Here is a 16,940-nt window from a genome sequence, read left to right as displayed (position 1 = left end):
CGTGGATATCCACGGTTTTGCAAGCCGTGGATGGTCACTGACTGGCCATTACGGGGATCGACCCCGCGACCGTGGCGTTATCAGCACTGTAGTGTCTGGATGTCACCACTGGAGGGCAGCGGAGCAATATTGAGTCACCCCATAGCCTGGAGCGATGGTCGCGTGTCATTGGTGGTTGTCAGGACAACAGCTAGTTAGCATTTCATGTGTTATTGTTATTTGAACATTCTAGTTTCTTATTCATTAAATACACTTTATAATCTGCATTCATGTGTTAAATTGAGTCACATGTGTTTTTTATCAATATAATAATCAAACACGATACGGTTACGTTCGTCTCCTGGACAACTAAACGTCCAATCAGTGCGACCGTCCCTTCTCTGGGCTATGGGATCCGGTGACGTTCAGAACGTAAACACGTCGTTAGGTTAGTGTGACGCGTCAGCGTGATCTGGGCTCTATTCTGCTTTGCAGGTTGCACACCCGGTCGGGAGCGGATACGGAAACCGATTGTGAGCGTTCATGTGTGTGTGCGTGGAAGAACCGGATACAGTAGGGGCGGGCTCTAGACCGGACATGAGCACTAAAAGGGAAATGGAGTAAAACCGATTGAAACCTCAGTGGATTTTCGTTCTGTCACTGGTTTAAACAACAGGGCAGGCGTTTTTTTTAATCTTCGTTTATAGGAACTTTAACATCAAAATAATACTTATACAGCTGAACCTGATCAACGATAACCATTAATCAATAATCAGTTCAAACTGTCACAGTGAGTGAGATGTCAACACACTGGTGAGTTTTTACAGGCTATTAAACTAACATTAGCTTTAAAGGTAAACACACTTACTACTCCAGTGTGAACTTTAATTCCCTATACACCAATATGTTTGGAATAGGGATAGCAATGAGTACTATCACAACAACATAGAGCTATTTAACACTGTTACTGAACAAACACACTATAGCAATGATTACTATCGGATTAGAATATAGAGCTACTTTAAAGCTACTCTAAACTAAAGCAATGATTACTAACTATCACAACATAGAGCTATTAAAACTGTTACTGAACAAACACTATAGGAATTATTGATTACTATCACAATATATATCTATTTATCTTATTTTAATAACATCAATATCAACCCTTAAGCCATTCAAACACAGGAAAGCGATTTGTGTAATTTTAGATTTTTAGATACGTTGCTGTCTGGCTGAAACCTCTCGTCTCCATATTTTAACTTTTTGTGTTTCTTAAATCAACACGTACCCTACTTGGGGACCATACTACAGCCTCACACAAAAGCATCAAACGTAGCAGATTCACAAGCTCGACCTTGTGGATCTGCCCCTTGATGCCTTTGAATTTGAATCCCGAAAAGTAACATTTCTGGATCTGGACATATGAGGTTTTCCACCCGACAGAGACAAAATATTTATAGCAAACTGCTTTAGAAGGCATTTGTAGAATCGGCCTCAGCAGGTCTTGATGGGTTAATGTTCTATTTCAGAGGTAGAGAGAGAGACCCAGCCAGGGCAGGTTCTGAACTTCTGACCCAGTGAGTCATCATGAACATGGTGGGCTCTAAGGCCAAGAAGCGCGTGGTCCTACCCAGCCGCCCAGACCCGCCCACCGTGGCCCAGGTTCTGGAGGACATCCAGAGAGCGGCGCCCTTTGACCCCGTGTTCACCTTACTGGACGACACCACCCAGGGTAGGACCACCCTCTAATATCCATACCCCTCGAATCCCCTAGTAACCCTACGACCCCGTGTTCACCTTTCTGGACGACACCACCCAGGGTAGGACGGTATCCAGAACGCTCGCCTTAAAACACGCTCGTCGCACGCCCTCGTTCTTTTTTCCGCCGACCGCACGATGGGGAGGTTCTCGTATTTGTTATACTGAGAATAAGGTTAGAAATAAGTTTAGGTTAAGGCATAGTCTTACTCGTGCTGTACTCGGGCACCAGGAATACCTGGCTGAGCAGTTCCGCCGGCTCTACGCCCTGGGTGACTGTGTTTTGAGGTGTGCTTTCCAGTATTCGGTAGGACCACCCTGTGTTCAGTGTACTGGACGACACCACCCTCTAATCCCTCTAAACCCTACAACCCTGTGTTCGAAATCAAATGGCTACTTTGCAAAACAACAACGTACCTGCGCGTGCACGTGAAAAAGATACTGGTCTCACGCCGCGTTACCCTGTGCAGCGACCAAAACCCCACTGCCTGTGATCCTAGTTTACTGAGGCACTACCCTGACTCTCTGCATTTGATGTAATAGGCTTGTGCTTAATGTAAGACACACGTTTGAATAAGGACGCGCTGTGATTGGCCAGTGCACTTGTGCAAGGATGCGCTGTGATTGGCCAGTAGCCACTTTGAGTGGCAGTCAGGGCAAACGCTCTCGCCAGAACATTATTACTTACGCAAGCAGAGCGCGCAAGTAATGTTTTCGCCCGGTTTTGCTGGGACCAAATGACCACAAATGACCATATTTCTTACGTCATCATTTAGGGCTAGTCATACGTATACTATATACATAATCAGTAAAAATAAAATAGCAAATTGTGCCTGATCTGCTGGGACCAGAGTACGTGGTGTGTATATGTATGACTAGCTCTTAATGATGACTTAAGAAATATGGTAATTTGTCGTCGTTTGGTCCCAGCAAACCAGGCACAGATTTGCTGTTTTCTTGCATAAACATCAAATGGCGGGACAGCTGTCACAGTTTTTGGCGCAAAGTAACCACAGTATACCGCTAATCAACTTACAACTACACACTCTATATAGTATATATGTATACGTATATAGTATATGCCTATATACTATATATATTTCTTACGTCATCATTTACAGCTAGTCATATGTATACTATATACATAATCAGTAAAAAATAAAATAGCAAATTGTGCCTGATCTGCTGGGACCAGAGTATGTGGTGTGTATATGTATGACTAGCTCTTAATGATGACGTAAGAAATATGGTCATTTGTGGTCGTTTGGTCCCAGCAAACCAGGCACAGATTTGCTGTTTTCTTGCATAAACATCAAATGGCGGGACAGCTGTCACGTTTTTTGGCGCAAAGTAACCACAGTATACCGCTAATCAACTTACAACTACACACTCTATATAGTATATATGTATACGTATATAGTATATGCCTATACTATATATATACTATATATAGTATATGCCTATATAGTATATGCCTGCTTTGCTGGGACCAAACGACCACAAATGACCATCTGCTGGGACCAGAGTACGTGGTGTGTATATGTATGACTAGCTCTTCACCCAAACTTATATAGATAGAAACTTGAATCATACTTAATAATACTAGGTGTTTATATGCATAAAGTAGGTAGGTAGCAAATAGTTACATCTAAAAAGTATACATTTCAAACGTTCCTTCACAGAGATACTGAGATTTGACAGTTTACAGCGGTCGAAAGGACTTGCGCACTCTGCTTGCGCACTAGTTGGCCATTTAGTGTGCAACAAGCAAGTATGCACTCGAGAGAGTGCAGTTCTAGTTTACTATTCTGTCCATATCGGGTCACAACTCGAACTGGGCTGAGTCAGCTAAGCGAACATTGCAACGTTCGACAGGCAACTTGCAGGCTTTAGCGAGCACGGTGGTGTGTATCATGGCTCAAGTTCACTTGAGACGGCGCTCCTTCGTAACTGTAACTGTACTTTACCCCCTACTTACTAGTAGGAGGGGGGCGTGACCATTTACTCAAACGCGAAGATTCCATGCTCGCGTCACTCTGGAGTTAGAGGTCTGCTAAATGCCTACATTGTAAATTTGTGTCTCAGATCTCGAGGGCACTTGATGGATGATGATGATGATGAAGTGGTTGAAAATATATATTTTGTTGTTGTGTGTTCAGATGCCAGGGGGCAGTGCGGAGACACTGAGGTGGAGTCCAGGTACCAGCAGAGTCGTCTCTACCTGGACCTGAATGAGAGACTGCAGGAGGTCAAGGGTCAACTGGCCCGTCAGAGGGAGGAGCTACGGACATCCGGAGAGAGACTGGACCATGATGTCAGCGAGGTGAAGAGAGGACTAATGCTCTGACATGATGTCCCTATGACGTCATCTTGATGTCACTGTGACATTGTGAAGATGTCACCGGGGTATGGACAGGACTGATGATGACCTCATGATGATGTCACTCTGACCTCACAGTGATGTCACCGGGGTGAAAAGACTAAAGTGGACTGTTGTTGCTGTAAAGTGAATGTTAAGACGATCAGATGTCTTCACCTACTGACAGGACTTTTAACATCTCTAAAGTCAATGAATAGGCTCTGTGCCCCGCAACTCCGAGAGTGTACAAATTGAACCAAATGGACCATTTGCACACTCTCAGAGTTACACACCTGTAAAGGGCCATTTGGAACCCCCTCGAGGAACCATGAGGGTCCCTGGACGACACTTTGATGTTTTATTCATTATGCATTTTTTGGTCAATAAAGATCACATCAAATGGAAGCCATCTTCTCATGGTTTGTGAAACTGAAAATATTGTTTTTTGATATGTTTTGGCCTAATTTCTCAGAGCTAGTCTTTGCTATGTTAATGGTTATATATTGAACATAGTATAGTATCACATAAGGTTTTCATGTTGTAATAAACACATGAAATAGAAGTGGTCGTTTGTTAATTTCAAGTCAAACTGACAAGATGAAGATGCTCTGTCTAAGGGCACTGTCACATCGCACTTTTATTAGTGTGGTTGCCCGAATGGGCAACCAGACTCTTGTAACTGTGACACTTTATTATTTCACTGGAGTAGTCTTTATTTTGACGCTTTATACCTCCCACACTGTACGCTGTACGCACTTGAGCCATATGTCAAATTGACCGGAAAAATCGGGAATCGTGTGCTTGTATTTTGTTAAGAGAAATGTTGTATAGTTTAATTGATATGAATTTATTAGTGAATTAAATTTCCCCATTGACATGAATGGGAAAAGGCAAAAATTCACATTCAAGTATTTGTTCCTCGGAGACTGTAATCACTATAGTTACAAAACTTTTAGGGATAATTCCACATTATCCCTAAAATTATTTAACCTTAAAATTTTATCGGTCGGCCTCATGGTGGCGCTATAACAGCCCACTTTACCTTTTGGCTTATAACTCTTGAACCATAGGTCGTAAAATAAAAAATATTTTTTCCCTGGATTCCTTGGGTCATGACGCATCTCCTCATATAGGCCACGCCCATTTCCGCCATGATAGATTTTCCGCCATTTTGAATTTTGTCCAAAACACACTTTTTGCTTTTCCTCCTACAGATTTTGTCCAAATCTCACAGAAATCGGCACACGTGATCTCTGGACCCATCCAATTAAAACTGAACTGCAGAATTTTGAAAGTGCGTATCGTTCGGCCGTAATCGTCTTCCGAAGTTAGTAGGAGGGGCCTATATCACAAAAAATGCCATAAATCACGAACGGAATGTCCAATCCATCCCACATTTCAATCACATGTCAAAGCAATTCCATTTTCATCCATAGGGGGCGCCGCAAATGCGAGAAATGTAACCGTTTGTCGCAAAAACATGAATTTCGGGGGTTAAATCCCCTCCGAATTACTTACGCATGATCTAAGGCGTGACTTGAAATTGTAATTGGCTGGCAATACTAGTGGGAGGGGCATATGTAAGCCACTGCGGCAACCACACTCTGCAATTTTTTTAAATTTGTGATGCCTTTGACAGATGTTTGTAGAAGTCGTTCAGTTATTGTTACATCATTTTGTAATTAACCTCTTAAGTCCTACATAATATATACACTTAGTCGCACAACAATGTTCAATTGTAAAAATGGCTGATCTACAAACTCACAACACAGCATTGTGAGGCTGTTTTTGAACATTTGTAAAGGATAATTTCACATGTTTCAAGTGATTAAAGGATGGATGGCTTTGCTGGCATTTAATGTGAATCACCACCAGCCCAGGTGAAATGTATGCATAGTTCTTGTGAGGCTGGAATCTATTTTACAGTATGGCTCTAGATGCGGAACATAGAAATGTTATGTCAGATTTTCACATTCAGAACCGTGTTAATCAGACCAGTGTGTGTCCATGTGGAAACCTCGTATGAATCTGATCTCAGGTCAGAATGGGTTAATCAGACCAGTGTGTGTCCATGTGGAAACCTCGTATGAATCTGATCTCAGGTCAGAATGGGTTAAATACTACTGAAGTTTCACTTGTAAGTTTGGGTAAGAAACTGTTTTTTTTTTTTGCAGAGACTTTTTGTCTAATCACGTGGTCTGGTTCTTTATTTTCTTTACTTTATACGATAAAGCGTCCAGTACAGGAGTTATGTACAATTTGTCAATTTGCAGGTATTTAGAACAAAATTATAGACTCAAAATCTATACATGCTGCAAGTGCTCCGTCTTCCAATAAATAAGGTTTATCAAGTAGAAATACATGTTTGGTTATGGTGACATACATTTTGTGCGTTGTACATTTACATGACATTGGCAGTTATAAATAAAATTGATATAAATTAACATGTTTTGAGTACTGAGTTATTTCACCGAGCTGGTCAGTTCAGGTGAAGAAGTTTAAATGGTTTAATGTTTGAAATTATGTTAATTAATTTATTATTAGCCAAATTTGTTTGATACATATCAAGTAGTGTCTAATGGGGGTCTAATGGGGGCTCAACAAATGTGGATTTGGGAACAACTGCAGACTGCAGTACAGTATTACGTTATTAACAGATCCCTGATTGATCTAAAACGAATCCACAAATCACCAACAACACAGCAATAAGGCATTAAAACGTTTCCTTTGGAAAGTCAGAAAGTGACGTGCAAAATAAAAAATAAAATCTGCCAATTTATACACACTATGTTACACGTATACCGACGGTAGGATACCGTGTCTTTTAGGGGCGTTTCTGTGGTCAAGATAGGGCTTTTTTTTTGTACTGTAGCCTACCTGTCAGTTCTGCTGCTGGAGTCGGGTCTTCATGTAGGCTATCCTATGTGGTCTTCAATGTATAGCCTATGTGGCGTGAACACTAAATCCAGGCTAAAATCGCGAGATAGTCAGCAAGTCATTAATTACAGAAGTATTTCACACACCTTTGATTCGCTGTAATAAAGGAACTAAAAGGTGATCATGAAGCAGAGGGAAACACAAAAGTCAGTTGGCAGCGCCACAGCCCAGCGACACCCACGTTGTGGCCAGAAATGTCACTCCGTTTGTAAGCTAAAGGATCCCACATAATGTAGGTTTGTAATAATGTTGTTTTTTGATGAATTGAACAATGTGGACTTTTGATGAATTGAACAATGTGGACCCTCTAAAACAAGTGTAATGCTTAATTGGGTCGTCCACTCACAGTTAACAGTCTTTGTATTGAGTTTGTGCTTGAAATGTACTGTAATTCTACAAACTATTAATAAAATATTTAAATCAATCAATCAAACCAGAGCTAGACTACACCATGATATATTATTAGGAGTACAATAACTTTGCATTGTGAATAAAAAGGTATAGCCACAGTGGGGTTGCAGTGTAATGTAATGCTGAAGGTTTAATCACAGGGCTGTCTGCTTTATGTACTATGATTAAACGTGCATTCTGGTATTGTGAATCAATGATTGAGAAAAACATCAGAGGGGTTTGAACCCGTGAAGTTATATAAAGTTTAATTCAAAGTCGGGTGTCTAAACCGCTAGACCACTGAGGACGCTGCCAGGAAGGGGACTCATGTCTGTATTGACTATTTATAAGCCGTGACGTAACCCGCTTCCGGGTCTTATTCAAGAAAGCTCCACGTCCTCGCGGGCGTGGCCTCACGTCATACCCGGAAGGAAGTGCCGCCCCCCCTCAAATCAAGAAAGCTCCACGTCCTAGCGGGCGTGGCCTCACGTCATACCCGGAAGGAAGTGCCGCCCCCCCTCAAATCAAGAAAGCTCCACGTCCTCGCGGGCGTGGCCTCACGTCATACCCGGAAGGAAGTGCCGCCCCCCCTCAAATACGGAAGAGACGCGTGGAGGGGGTTTTGCTCAGTGTTGTTTTGCCACGTCACCATGTCGGTCGTCGTCGTGTCCGCAGCAAGCAGGTACGTTCAATGTTATTTAATACTTAACGTTGTTGTTGTTCAAACATCTGTGATCACTTTATGTTAACTTGTTGTGATGTTTATATATTATGTTCGTGCCACTCTGTAAAACCGTGTTCCAGTAGCCTAATGGTTACTCTCGGCGCCTAGTAGACAACAGGGCCCGGGTTCGAGTCCCCATCGAGGACTGAGAGTTAGCTTCATTCTTACCAAACTAGCACAATTGTTTTAGCTTTTCTCGTCGAGGTCCATTATTCATTCAGTATTTGAGTCTAAAAATGGTGGTCCCGTGGCTCAGATACGGAATGAATAAAGGACCTCGACTTGATGCAAACAAACAGTGTTGTGTTTGTTAAGAAGAAAATAAACTCGGTCATCGACTGGGAAGTGAACCCGGGCCCGGATGTTCACATACCATCGGCTTAACCATTTGGCTACTGGATCATGGTTTTATAAAGTAGTAGTAGTAACATATATGAACACAACACAGTAGGAACAAAGCATTCTGGGATGCACGCTAGTTCGTTAGCTAGCTAGCGTGCTGCCGTCGTGAACGTGCACAATGATAGTCAACGGACCAGCGCGTTCATGTGTTTGGGGCCAGGCTGCAATACCTTCATTCGGCCACTATGTCCATTTCGCCTCAGGGTTTCCTCTGGGTGCCTTCTCTATTCATAATATACTCTATGCTCACAATGGTGGTCCGTGGCTGAATAAATAATCGACTAGAGGTGAACAGAGTAGTGTTTAGATGGTTCTGTTATGACTGCATGCTGTAGTGTTTAGATGGTTCTGTTATGACTGAATGTTGTAGTATTTAGATGGTTCTGTTATGACTTCCCCTCTGCATGTTGTAGTGTTTAGATGGTTCTGTTATGACTTCTCCTCTGCATGCTGTAGTGTTTAGATGGTTCTGTTATGACTGCATGTCGTAGTATTACTATTTAGATGGTTCTGTTATGACTTCCCCTCTGCATGTTGTAGTATTTAGATGGTTCTGTTATGACTTCTCCTCTGCATGCTGTAGTATTTAGATGGTTCTGTTATGACTTCTCCTCTGCATGCTGTAGTATTTAGATGGTTCTGTTATGACTGCATGCTGTAGTGTTTAGATGGTTCTGTTATGACTGAATGTTGTAGTATTTAGATGGTTCTGTTATGACTTCCCCTCTGCATGTTGTAGTGTTTAGATGGTTCTGTTATGACTTCTCCTCTGCATGCTGTAGTGTTTAGATGGTTCTGTTATGACTGCATGTCGTAGTATTTAGATGGTTCTGTTATGACTTCCCCTCTGCATGTTGTAGTGTTTAGATGGTTCTGTTATGACTTCTCCTCTGCATGCTGTAGTATTTAGATGGTTCTGTTATGACTTCTCCTCTGCATGCTGTAGTATTTAGATGGTTCTGTTATGACTTCCCCTCTGCATGCTGTAGTGTTTAGATGGTTCTGTTATGACTTCTCCTCTGCATGCTGTAGTATTTAGATGGTTCTGTTATGACTTCTCTGCATGTTGTAGTATTTAGATGGTTCTGTTATGACTTCTCCTCTGCATGCTGTAGTGTTTAGATGGTTCTGTTATGACTTCTCCTCTGCATGCTGTAGTGTTTAGATGGTTCTGCTATGACTTCTCCTCTGCATGTTGTAGTGTTTAGATGGTTCTGTTATGACTTCTCCTCTGCATGCTGTAGTGTTTAGATGGTTCTGTTATGACTTCTCCTCTGCATGCTGTAGTGTTTAGATGGTTCTGTTATGACTTCTCCTCTGCATGTTGTAGTGTTTAGATGGTTCTGTTATGACTTCTCCTCTGCATGTTGTAGTGTTTAGATGGTTCTGTTATGACTTCTCCTCTGCATGCTGTAGTGTTTAGATGGTTCTGTTATGACTTCTCCTCTGCATGTTGTAGTGTTTAGAATGGGGGTGGGCAACTTTGACGATAGAGACTATATTTCCACAGTCCACTATATTTCCACTCTCACTCCAGAGGGCCACGTTGCATATTACTGTTGTAGCAAAAATAGCCGATGTACAAGCTCAAAACGCGTCGCAGTGCAACGCGTTTGGGGCTTATTGATCAGCTATTTTTTCCCCAAGACGGTGGATTGTGGCCCATGCCTTCCTGCTGTTATTTGTCATGTTGGTGTTCTCTATATCTTTTCGTCCTGGGCATGACGTTAAACTGTTCTGTTCGAGAGGACCGGCGACCCTCGAATGTAAACAGCCACGAAAGGAAACTATGTGTGTGTGAGGTGTTCTCTATCATTTCATTCCAGTACTACTACTTTGGGTAGTGGCTGGACGTTTGTGTAGATATTGAAAAGGAGGGGGCGAGCAGGCTACCTTGTGGTAGGCCGTTCTTTTGGGCTTTCCATTTACTCCTCTGGTCATTTAACTGGACATAGAAGCGCCTGTTGTTGAGGAGGCTTTTCCTGACCATTGTGCGGTGTTGGACAGTGTCGTAGGCAGCAGAGAGATCTCTGAATGCTGCTCCAGTTATTTGTTTTCCCTCAAACCCATCCTCAATGTGTTGGTTGAGGTTGAGCTCTGTCCAGCACAGGAGCGGCCAGGACGGAAACCACCTTGGTCTTTAGTCAGCTTGGTGTCTATGAGTGGCAAGAGGCGTTGGAGTAGCAGCCTCTCTTCTAGGTGATGCAGAGGAGGGAAATGGGTCGGTAGCTCTTTGTGGATAATGGGTCTTTGCCAGGTTTAAGGATTGCAACCACTTTGGCCTTTTCCCAGACAGAAGGGATGGTTTTCTGTGCTATGCATGTGTTCAGCATCCCCACAAGCCAGGTCTTTGCGTTGGGTCCCAGGTGCTGTAACATTTCTGCCAGTAGGTCATCAATCCCTGCTGCTTTTCCGGGTTTCAACTTTCCCATTGCAGTTTCAAGTTCTTCTAGGTCGAAGGGTTTGGTTTGAGGGCTGGCTGATTGTGCTTGGTCTGATACCACTGCGCAATGGTATTCTCCTGTGGGTCGGTGGCGGTCTTGGTCACAACTGGTGGCCAACAGTTGTAACCAACACCGCCACCGACTCACATAGAATACCATCGCACAGTGGTATCAGACCAACCACAATCAGCCAGCCCTCAAACCAAACCCTTCGACTTAGAAGAACGTGAAACTGCAATGGGAAAGTTGAAACCCGGAAAAGCAGCAGGGATTGATGGCATACTGGCAGAAATGATACAGCACCTGGGACCTAACGCAAGGACCTGGCTTGTGGGGATGCTGAACACATGCATAGCACAGAAAACCATCCCTTCTGTTTGGAAAAAGGCCGAAGTGGTTGCAATCCCTAAACCTGGCAAAGACCCATTATCCCCGAAGAGCTACCGACCCATTTCCCTCCTGCATCACCTACAAGCTCTATGAGAGGCACTAACATTTCTGAACAGACTATATTTACATCAATATGTCTGGGTCCCCACCTACTCACTCAGGGTTGACGTGTCACACCTGCAGTGATGGGAGGGGTACCAAAATGTGGTGTTTTGATTGGTTGATGGGGGCACTCCCTTAGTATAAAAGTGTATGTTTTGTGTACACATGACCTGATGAAGATCAAATAGATCGAAACGTTGTCAGTATTTCAATACAGAACGTTTTTTTTATACCTGTGAAGTGCGGGCTCCATCCAATACCTACACCAGTTGTGATGCAACAGAGTTTGCTGTGACCGTTGTGAATTATGGGTGGTGTGGTTTTTGCCAAGACGGTGGATTGTGGCTCATGCCTTCCTGCTGTTATTTGTCATGTTGGTGTTCTCTATATCTTTTCGTCCTGGGCATGACGTTAAACTGTTCCGTTCGAGAGTACCAGCGACCCTCGAATGTAAACGGCCACGAAAGGAAATTATGTGTGTGTGAGGTGTTCTCTATGGGTTGGGTTTCAGGTGGTTGTATTGTAGTAGCTTGACATTTCTTGGAGGGCACTTTCAAGGACAGACTCAATCTTCTGGAAGTCTGCTTGTTGGGTCGTAATGCAGAGGTTGTCGGCGTAGATGAAATGCTGGCATTAGGCATTGGGTAGTGGCTGGTCGTTTGTGTAGATATTGAAAAGGAGGGGGGCGAGCACACTACCTTGTGGGAGGCCGTTCTTTTGGGCTTTCCATTTACTCCTCTGGTCATTTAACTGGACATAGAAGCGCCTGTTGTTGAGGAGGCTTTTCCTGACCATTGTGCGGTGTTGGACAGTGTCGTAGGCAGCAGAGAGATCTCTGAATGCTGCTCCAGTTATTTGTTTCCCCTCAAACCCATCCTCAATGTGTTGGGTGAGGTTGAGCTCTGTCCAGCACAGGAGCGGCTGGGACGGAAACCAGCTTGGTCTTTAGTCAGCTTGGTATCTATGAGTGGCAACGAGGCGTTGGAGTAGCAGCTTCTCATATAGCCTTGTAGGTGATGCAGAGGGAAATGGGTCGGTAGCTCTTTGTGGATAATGGGTCTTTGCCAGGTTTAAGGATTGCAACCACTTTGGCCTTTTCCCAGACAGAAGGGATGGTTTTCTGTGCTATGCATGTGTTCAGCATCCCCACAAGCCAGGTCTTTGTGTTGGGTCCCAGGTGCTGTAACATTTCTGCCAGTAGGTCATCAATCTCTGCTGCTTTTCCGGGTTTCAACTTTCCCATTGCAGTTTCAAGTTCTTCTAGGTCGAAGGGTTTGGTTTGAGGGCTGGCTGATTGTGCTTGGTCTGATACCACTGTGCAATGGTATTCTCCTGTGGGTCGGTGGCGGTCTTGGTCACAACTGGTGGCCAACAGTTGTAACCAACACCGCCACCGACTCACATAGAATACCATCGCACAGTGGTATCAGACCAACCACAATCGGCCAGCCCTCAAACCAAACCCTTCGACTTAGAAGAACGTGAAACTGCAATGGGAAAGTTGAAACCCGGAAAAGCAGCAGGGATTGATGGCATACTGGCAGAAATGATACAGCACCTGGGACCTAACGCAAGGACCTGGCTTGTGGGGATGCTGAACACATGCATAGCACAGCAAACCATCCCTTCTGTTTGGAAAAAGGCCGAAGTGGTTGCAATCCCTAAACCTGGCAAAGACCCATTATCCCCGAAGAGCTACCGACCCATTTCCCTCCTGCATCACCTACAAGCTCTATGAGAGGCACTAACATTTCTGAACAGACTATATTTACATCAATATGTCTGGGTCCCCACCTACTCACTCAGGGTTGACGTGTCACACCTGCAGTGATGGGAGGGGCACCAAAATGTGGTGTTTTGATTGGTTGATGGGGGCACTCCCTTAGTATAAAAGTGTATGTTTTGTGTACACATGACCTGATGAAGATCAAATAGATCGAAACGTTGTCAGTATTTCAATACAGAACGTTTTTTTTATACCTGTGAAGTGCGGGCTCCATCCAATACCTACACCAGTTGTGATGCAACAGAGTTTGCTGTGACCGTTGAATTATGGGTGGTGTGGTTTTTGCCAAGACGGTGGATTGGGGCTCATGCCTTCCTGCTGTTATTTGTCATGTTGGTGTTCTCTATATCTTTTCGTCCTGGGCATGACGTTAAACTGTTCCGTTCGAGAGTACCAGCGACCCTCGAATGTAAACAGCCACGAAAGGAAATTATGTGTGTGTGAGGTGTTCTCTATGGGTTGGGTTTCAGGTGGTTGTATTGTAGTAGCTTGACATTTCTTGGAGGGCACTTTCAAGGACAGACTCAATCTTCTGGAAGTCTGCTTGTTGGGTCGTAATGCAGAGGTTGTCGGCGTAGATGAAATGCTGGCATTAGGCATTGGGTAGTGGCTGGTCGTTTGTGTAGATATTGAAAAGGAGGGGGGCGAGCACGCTACCTTGTGGGAGGCCGTTCTTTTGGGCTTTCCATTTACTCCTCTGGTCATTTAACTGGACATAGAAGCGCCTGTTGTTGAGGAGGCTTTTCCTGACCATTGTGCGGTGTTGGACAGTGTCGTAGGCAGCAGAGAGATCTCTGAATGCTGCTCCAGTTATTTGTTTCCCCTCAAACCCATCCTCAATGTGTTGGGTGAGGTTGAGCTCTGTCCAGCACAGGAGCGGCTGGGACGGAAACCAGCTTGGTCTTTAGTCAGCTTGGTATCTATGAGTGGCAACGAGGCGTTGGAGTAGCAGCTTCTCATATAGCCTTGTAGGTGATGCAGAGGGAAATGGGTCGGTAGCTCTTTGTGGATAATGGGTCTTTGCCAGGTTTAAGGATTGCAACCACTTTGGCCTTTTCCCAGACAGAAGGGATGGTTTTCTGTGCTATGCATGTGTTCAGCATCCCCACAAGCCAGGTCTTTGTGTTGGGTCCCAGGTGCTGTAACATTTCTGCCAGTAGGTCATCAATCTCTGCTGCTTTTCCGGGTTTCAACTTTCCCATTGCAGTTTCAAGTTCTTCTAGGTCGAAGGGTTTGGTTTGAGGGCTGGCTGATTGTGCTTGGTCTGATACCACTGTGCAATGGTATTCTCCTGTGGGTCGGTGGCGGTCTTGGTCACAACTGGTGGCCAACAGTTGTAACCAACACCGCCACCGACTCACATAGAATACCATCGCACAGTGGTATCAGACCAACCACAATCAGCCAGCCCTCAAACCAAACCCTTCGACTTAGAAGAACGTGAAACTGCAATGGGAAAGTTGAAACCCGGAAAAGCAGCAGGGATTGATGGCATACTGGCAGAAATGATACAGCACCTGGGACCTAACGCAAGGACCTGGCTTGTGGGGATGCTGAACACATGCATAGCACAGAAAACCATCCCTTCTGTTTGGAAAAAGGCCGAAGTGGTTGCAATCCCTAAACCTGGCAAAGACCCATTATCCCCGAAGAGCTACCGACCCATTTCCCTCCTGCATCACCTACAAGCTCTATGAGAGGCACTAACATTTCTGAACAGACTATATTTACATCAATATGTCTGGGTCCCCACCTACTCACTCAGGGTTGACGTGTCACACCTGCAGTGATGGGAGGGGCACCAAAATGTGGTGTTTTGATTGGTTGATGGGGGCACTCCCTTAGTATAAAAGTGTATGTTTTGTGTACACATGACCTGATGAAGATCAAATAGATCGAAACGTTGTCAGTATTTCAATATAGAATGTTTTTTTTATACCTGTGATGTGCGGGCTCCATCCAATACCTACACCAGTTGTGATGCAACAGAGTTTGCTGTGACTGTTGTGAATTATGGGTGGTGTGGTCTTTGCCAAGACGGTGGATTGTGGCTCATGCCTTCCTGCTGTTATTTGTCATGTTGGTGTTCTCTATATCTTTTCGTCCTGGGCATGACGTTAAACTGTTCCGTTCGAGAGTACCAGCGACCCTCGAATGTAAACAGCCACGAAAGGAAATTATGTGTGTGTGAGGTGTTCTCTATGGGTTGGGTTTCAGGTGGTTGTATTGTAGTAGCTTGACATTTCTTGGAGGGCACTTTCAAGGACAGACTCAATCTTCTGGAAGTCTGCTTGTTGGGTCGTAATGCAGAGGTTGTCGGCGTAGATGAAATGCTGGCATTAGGCATTGGGTAGTGGCTGGTCGTTTGTGTAGATATTGAAAAGGAGGGGGGCGAGCACGCTACCTTGTGGGAGGCCGTTCTTTTGGGCTTCCCATTTACTCCTCTGGTCATTTAACTGGACATAGAAGCGCCTGTTGTTGAGGAGGCTTTTCCTGACCATTGTGCGGTGTTGGACAGTGTCGTAGGCAGCAGAGAGATCTCTGAATGCTGCTCCAGTTATTTGTTTCCCCTCAAACCCATCCTCAATGTGTTGGGTGAGGTTGAGCTCTGTCCAGCACAGGAGCGGCTGGGACGGAAACCAGCTTGGTCTTTAGTCAGCTTGGTATCTATGAGTGGCAACGAGGCGTTGGAGTAGCAGCTTCTCATATAGCCTTGTAGGTGATGCAGAGGGAAATGGGTCGGTAGCTCTTTGTGGATAATGGGTCTTTGCCAGGTTTAAGGATTGCAACCACTTTGGCCTTTTCCCAGACAGAAGGGATGGTTTTCTGTGCTATGCATGTGTTCAGCATCCCCACAAGCCAGGTCTTTGCGTTGGGTCCCAGGTGCTGTAACATTTCTGCCAGTAGGTCATCAATCCCTGCTGCTTTTCCGGGTTTCAACTTTCCCATTGCAGTTTCAAGTTCTTCTAGGTCGAAGGGTTTGGTTTGAGGGCTGGCTGATTGAGGTTGGTCTGATACCACTGTGTGATGGTATTCTCCTGTGGGTCGGTGGCGGTGTTGGTCACAACTGGTGGCCAACAGTCGTAACCAACACCGCCACCGACCCACATAGAATACCATCGCACAGTGGTATCAGACCAACCACAATCAGCCAGTCCTCAAACCAAACCCTTCGACCTAGAAGAACTTGAAACTGCAATGGGAAAGTTGAAACCCGGAAAAGCAGCAGGGATTGATGACATGCTGGAAGAAATGATACAGCACCTGGGACCTAGCGCAAAGACCTGGCTTGTGGGGATGCTGAACACGTGCATGGCACAGAAAACCATCCCTTCTGTCTGGAGAAAGGCCAAAGTGGTTGCAATCCCTAAACCTGGCAAAGACCCATTATCCCCGAAGAGCTACCGACCCATTTCCTTCCTCTGCATCACCTACAAGCTCTATGAGAGGCACTAACATTTCTGAACAGACTATATTTACATCAATATGTCTGGGTCCCCACATACTCACTCAGGGTTGACGTGTCACACCTGCAGTGATGGGAGGGGCACCAAAATGTGGTGTTTTGATTGGTTGATGGGGGCACTCCCTTAGTATAAAAGTGTATGTTTTGTGTACACATGACCTGATGAAGATCAAATAGATCGAAACGTTGTCAGTATTTCA

At 44.6% G+C, this 16,940-nt stretch overlaps 1 protein-coding gene across 2 annotated transcripts; it reads left to right on the top strand.

Annotated features, from left to right (window-relative positions):
- Positions 1-628: 628 nt before the first annotated feature.
- cUnh19orf25 (chromosome Un C19orf25 homolog) lies at positions 629-4,504 on the top strand. 2 transcript variants are annotated; one of them, XM_083766920.1, is made up of 3 exons: positions 629-792; positions 1,512-1,714; positions 3,900-4,504. In XM_083766920.1, the coding sequence occupies exons 2-3, from the start codon at positions 1,570-1,572 to the stop codon at positions 4,085-4,087; spliced, it is 333 nt and encodes a 110-aa protein (XP_083623046.1). In that variant the 5' UTR covers positions 629-792; positions 1,512-1,569; the 3' UTR covers positions 4,088-4,504. The 2 variants fall into 2 exon arrangements, with proteins under 2 accessions (XP_083623046.1, XP_083623045.1); XM_083766919.1 differs by having other exon boundaries at positions 629-796; positions 1,514-1,714.
- Positions 4,505-16,940: the final 12,436 nt, after the last annotated feature.

This window comes from Protomyctophum parallelum (assembly GCF_964188405.1).
Source record: "Protomyctophum parallelum genome assembly, chromosome: 6".
NCBI lineage: Eukaryota > Metazoa > Chordata > Actinopteri > Myctophiformes > Myctophidae > Protomyctophum > Protomyctophum parallelum.
The sequence above is the reverse complement of the archived record's forward strand: the minus strand, read 5'-3'. Positions and strand labels throughout refer to the sequence as shown.